The sequence below is a fragment of the Agelaius tricolor genome, unplaced genomic scaffold (assembly GCF_023055355.1).
Source record: "Agelaius tricolor isolate 1412-34295 unplaced genomic scaffold, bAgeTri1.0.p SCAF_19, whole genome shotgun sequence".
Taxonomy (NCBI): Eukaryota; Metazoa; Chordata; class Aves; order Passeriformes; family Icteridae; genus Agelaius; species Agelaius tricolor.
The window spans coordinates 4,105,459-4,111,458 of NW_027269279.1; the positions used below are offsets into that span (position 1 = coordinate 4,105,459).

General features: G+C 47.8%; 1 protein-coding gene across 2 annotated transcripts in view; it reads right to left on the reverse strand.

Moving 5' to 3' along the window:
* SDK1 (sidekick cell adhesion molecule 1) overlaps positions 1-5,285 on the reverse strand; it is a 388,755-nt gene extending 383,470 nt beyond the window's left edge. For both annotated transcript variants that reach the window (XM_071443929.1, XM_071443928.1), the window contains exon 1: positions 3,495-5,285. In XM_071443929.1, coding sequence (XP_071300030.1) covers positions 3,495-3,954 — 460 coding nt within the window. In that variant the 5' untranslated portion in view covers positions 3,955-5,285. The remainder of the gene's footprint in view (positions 1-3,494) is intronic.
* Between the last annotated feature and the right edge of the window lie 715 nt (positions 5,286-6,000).

Sequence of the window (6,000 nt, forward strand, 5' to 3'; positions counted from 1 at the left end):
CTTCTCTTTCTTAATATTTAAAGATACCAGGCTTCTGCTGGAGAAGCTTAAAGCTTTGCTCTGCTTTTATCTATTTTAAAATCTTTCTGAACAACAGCTATCAATCCAAAGAAATACATTTTCAAAGTATTCTTTCATTGCTCAACAAAAGATAGACATTGGGAAGGCACTTAAATCCATTCAGATGCATGTAGAGTAGCCTCTAGCAACTTCCAACCTATTTTAAATAAGCAGAATTTTTCTATTTCCATACAAATATTCCAGTAGTTTAGTAAACATTTTGTACCTCAGTAGGCATCCGTGTTTGTTAATCTCATACATAAGGAATAAATTCCAAAGCTGCAGGAGCTCTGTGTATTCCCAGGACTCTGCCCAGGCATGCAGACCCCTGAGCCAGACTCTGCAGGAGGATGTTCCGCCAAGTGCAGCAGGCAGCCACTGGGGCCAAATGATTCACTCCTAGCACCACCTCACAAAGTCTAATTTGATAATTATAGTGATTATCAATTAGCATCTCATCACTATTTGATGACACACGATGACTTGAGGCTAACTAGCATCTCATACATCATTTAATAAAAATGCCATGAAAAGAGGGGCTGGTGGCAGAGGCCAGCAGGCAGAGAGAGCTGAGTAAACAAAGGAATGTGCAACAGTTTGGGGACTCTTACAGGTTAATTTTTCTGAGCTGGGCCAGTGCAGACACACCCCCAGTGTGAGGGGGTCCTGTGCAGAGCCCTGGAGTGGGAGCTTCATTCCTAGCCTGGGACAGGCCACAGCCTTTGTCTTCTGTACCCTGAAAGTCACTCCCACTATGCACAACAACACTAAGGTGTTGAAGAGAATCCTTTATTACTCAGGACAACAACCCAATGGACATTTTAGACTCATCAAACTCACTTTAAAAAGGAAAAAGAAAGCAGATAGATTTTATATTGAAATATATAACACAAGTGTCAGAAGACAGAACAGCTGAAGGCCTAAGCACAAAATGAATTTACAAGTGGTTTTGTCTACAGTTCACCATGAGATCAGCTTTCACATGGATGATCATTCAAGTGTAGAGAATACTCAACCAACCTGTTGCAGCTGAAACTCATTTCTTCTGTTCACCTTGAAGTATAAGATACTTGATCTCAACAACTTTACCTGATCTGTTTCCTGGGAATGAAGAACCTGCATTTCAGTATGCCTGAAATACTTCTTATGTCTTTAATGCTGGAATAGTTATTATGGAAACATTAGCTGGTTATAGCATTGTATTATGATTCATGCAGAAGATCCATGGCCCATATATTTAGAATGTTCATTTTTTTATCTTATAAAAAGATTGAAGTCATGTAATTCTCTCATGCATATGACCACATCATTCCATTAGAAACTTCTGTGGCTGTAGCAGAATTTCCATTTTCATGAAGGACTTTTATATTGTCATCTTCTCTCTAAAGTAAATTTTTGCATAAAAATGATGAATGTCTTAGGATCCATTAGAATTCAGAGTGCAAAAAGAACCGTAAGTTATAAATTAATGCAAATTTTGTGAAATTCCAATAGAAGCCCTCTACATCGAGACCTCCACACTGGTTTATGTGTCAAAGAATTCTTAAGAGGACTAACTGTAATCTTCAGCATTATGTAAAAATTACAATGTATTTTGTTTCTGTATTACATAATTGCTTTATCTTTCATTGTTTCATGTCTTCTACACTTCATAGCTTTATCTGCCCCAATATTTTTCATAAATAATATATCTTATTCTCTTCACTTCCCCTCCTTGCCTTAAATACTCTTAGTTACTTAAAGCTAACTTGGTGTAAGGACTTTTTGGGGGGATAGTTTGTATACACTACAGAACTCCCTGAGATATACAGTACCTGAAACTGACACTACTGCAAATGCTGAGTAATCTGAAATAAGCGATTGAAAGATTATGCTCTACTGTGTGCTAAACAAAAGTTTCAATTCACTTTTAATCCAGTAAGGTGGCTAGTTTACTACTAACCATAGAAAAAACTAGCACCTAAAGTGATTCCTGAATCCCTGGCACCTAAAACTACCTTTTATGATTTTGTTTTTTAAGGTAAGCAGCAAGAATCATCAGCATTTATCTGCCAACATGAAGCATCATATTGGCACCTATCAACAACAACTACCAAAAGAAAAAAAGCAAAAAGTGACGTGAATTTTAATTTGCAGAGATAATTATGTCAGGTATGGCTTGTTTCAGGATAACAATACCCTGTTAGGGCTTGCAGGCCTCAGCAGAAGTAATTTGGGAATAGCAGTGACAGCATAAACAAAGCACTGAGAAAGGTTTATGAGGGTGGAGTCCATATAAAACACTGGATTAAATCTCTTCTGTATCCTGCGGCTCCAAACTTTCCGAGGATGCAGCAGTAAACCCAGAGCAGACAAACTACAGCAGACTTGGCTTCCAACTCCTCTTCCTCAACACATGAGCCCCATCCACTTATTACAAGTGAATGCACCGTTGTTCCCCATGAAATACTTGAAAACAAAGAGCTAAACCACAAAGACTATTCCCCTTCCTGGAGCATTAACTTCCGCTTTAATAACTAACTCCTGGTCCCACACGATACAGTTCTGCATTGTCCAGCACACCCCACTTCAGCCAGACAATGCACACAGCAATAAAACTCAACCCAGCAAAGAAAGTGAAAGCTGCGTTTGTTCAGCGTGTTATTTGGCGCAGCCAACTGTAATGCTTCTGCCTGCCATTTATTGTTTACTCTGTCAAAGGATTATTAAGAATTAGGCTACATTTGGCAATTTTTTGAGAAGGGAATTTACATGCAAAGTGACTGACACTTGGTATTTAAAGTCTATTGGTCGACTCTGACCCTTCGTTTACAAGTGACTCATTTGACTGCAAGGATCTCTGATGTGGAAATGCTCAGATACGAATCAATTGCAGTTTTTGTCTCGGGTAAATGTTACTTGGCAATCCAAAAGAAATGAACAATGCTGAGACCGAGCTCACATAGAATAGTGCTCATATGTTTAAAGAATTCCTTTTACATGCCTGGTTTAGTTCTAGTCGGAGGATTTATGACTCCCCTTCTCCTAATAACTTATCTCAGAGCACAGTGGTTTTAAACACACACACACAGACACAGAGACACACACACACAAAACCAGCAGTTAACTCTTTTGCTGCCTGAAAGAACAGCACGGATGCATTTAAGTACATTTAAAAAGCAGGGCTGTGATTCTCCGTGGGAGGTTGGGATAGGATAAGGATAGGACTAGAAAGGGAGAGAAACATGAAGGTACAGTTTGCAAATCCCTGCTCCATAAAGAAACGATTGTGTGTAAGAAACGACCATTCCTACATGAATCAGCTCAGTGCGAATTCTGCAGTTTATCTCTGATAAGGATAAAAGTAAAAGGGTTTCTCTGTACCCGAGCAAGATTCCCTTGCTCTCAGAAGGCAGATGCAGCATTTCTATAAACAAAAATGTCTCTAGCCCTACCTTGTGCCAGTGCTTGCAACATGTGGAGCTGAAGCAACAGAAACGCCCACCATCCCCGACAGAAGATGAAACAGAAGTTTAACTTTATCATCATTCCGCCTGGCCTGCTATTCCTCCGGGCAATAATTTCGCGATCCACCTTTCTTTCAACCGGTATTGCCTCACCGATGCCCATCCGATCCGACTGGCTGCCACTCCTGGCAGCGCTTTGGTCATCGCTCATTTCGCACCCGCGGGCCGGGCTCTCTGAGGAGGGTCGGCAGCCTGTGCCCCGCGCTTTGGGGGGAAGCGAAGCCCCCACTTGCCAGGATCGGCGGGCTCTTTGATTTGTGCTCGCTCCGCCTGCAAGCCGGGAGCAGCGCTCCGTGTGCCTCCCGCTATGACAGTCGCCACCTAAGTCAATGTTTCTTGTGGAGGTATTGATTGCACCAAAACAACCAGTCAGAAATGTGAAACACATGTTTCTCTGCACTGTCACATCCGATGCTTTCAGCAGAGAGGGAGTAAGTTCATTGGGCGTCAGTATTTCAGTAAATCCGGATCCTTCAGCGCATCGCAAACAGGAACAGGGAGAAACTGATCCATCTTAGCAGCCACCAGCAGACAATCCAAAGAGAACCTTTTATACCGCAACAGTGATGGAAACTGTTACCCCCGTCATTTCTGTGGAGCGTGGCGAGTTCTCCAGCATGTGTCCCATTCTCCTGTAAAAACCCTCCGATGGAAGTGTTAAAAATTCTCGCAGAAGGGGGGGGGGGGGGGGGGGGGGAAAGCGACAAGGAAAAAAAAAAACTAATTGAAAGTATCTCGTTATTCCTTGCGCTAAGGATTTATTTCAAGATTAGCCATGCAGACAGAGTAGTCTCCCGATATCCCCGCAAAGCTCTGCATAGTTTATATTAATCAGATTTTCCTTGGAATACAAATCTCTACCGTCAATAGAAGGGTCCTCGAGCAGGTAAATCGAGCAGCTCCGGCTGTGATTCCAGCTCGCTGTGCAGTCAGTCAGCCACAGGCCGGTGCCGGTGTCACTTGAACTCCTCACGTTCAGCCGGAGGTAGGGAAAACCTCAGTTGATCCTGTCTCCCTCCTCGAAGGCTGGTGCCGATCCCTTCCTTGCAGGGAGACCACGACAAAAATCACCTCTAACAGAGAAAGCGCTCTTTCTCTGGCCGGTTGTAGACGCAGTGAGGAAGCAAACCCTCAGCTGGACAGTGTCCGGGGTGGGGGGAGCGAAAATCTCCCGAAACAAACAGCAACAAGGTGAAATCCTCCTAGCTCTGCTGAGCCGGGCTCCTGCTCTCCGCGCTGATGCAGCCCAGGGATCCCGGTCCTTCCTCCGAGCGTCTCTCCCTCACAGGCGCTGTAAACACAAGGGGGAAAGCGCGATCACAACAGCGGCAGCGGCGGCAATAAAACCCAACCGAAAAAAAAAAAAAAAAAAAAAAAGAAAAGGGAAAGGGAAAGCAAGCGCTGGAGGTTTTATATTTGAACAAAGCATCGGGGTATTGTTTCAGTCCCGCCTTCCGTGAAGGGAAAACTTTCGTGGGAGATTCCCTCCCCCCCTTGTTAAAAGAAAGGAAAGGATAGGAGTAGTTATAAAAGAAGTGCACCGAGGATAAAGGCGAGTTAAAAACAAAGCACCTAAGCGCGAAGTTGATCAAACACGAGTCCCGCCAGCTCGCCCCCGCCCCCGAAAGCCGCCTCAACTTTTCTCAGCGCCTGAGGCGGCGGCGCGGCGCGACCCTGCCCGCGCCCCCCGCCATCCCCCCGCGCCCACCTCGGCTTTCCCCCCCCGCGTCCCGGCTCCCCTCAGCTCCCTCCGAACCGGCAGCGGCGCTGCTGGCTCACCTCCCGGCTCCCCGCACGGCTCTCCCGCCCACAGCGCCTCAGCCCACCTTCCCTGACCTACACCTCACTAGCGGGGCCGTGTCTGGGCTGGGAAGGGCGGGGGGGCGCGCATCCTGCGCGGGGCTGAGGGCATGTGTGTGCGTGTGTGTTTATCTGTACGCGTGTTCATCTGTACGCGTGTGCCACTGGCGGGACTGGGCGGTGCGGGGCTGGGGGGGGTATTTTAGTGCATGTTCCGCAGCCGCGGGAGGGGGGGGATACAGCACCGCCATCCCCTTCCCCTCACGCCGCCGGCGCAGCGGGACCTGCGCTCGCTCCGGCCGGGACGCTCATTGGGCGGCAGAGCGGGCCGGGCGGCGCGCGCGCGGAAGGGGCCGCTCGCGCAAGGGGCCGCGCGCGCCCGCGCAAAGGCGCGAGCGGGGCTGTGTCTCGCGCCCCCCCTTTGCCCCCTCCACACCCCACGGCGCGCGCCGGCCCTGAGGGGACGCGGCCCGCGGTCCCCGCCGTTTGTTCCCGTCCCCATCCTCGTCCCCGTCCCCATCCCCGTCCCCGCGGTCCCGGCGGGGCGCTCCGCCGCCGCGTCCCTGCGCTAACAGCGCCCCCTATGCCCGCGTGGCGGTGCCGCGGGCGGGGACACGCCGGGCCCGCCCGGACA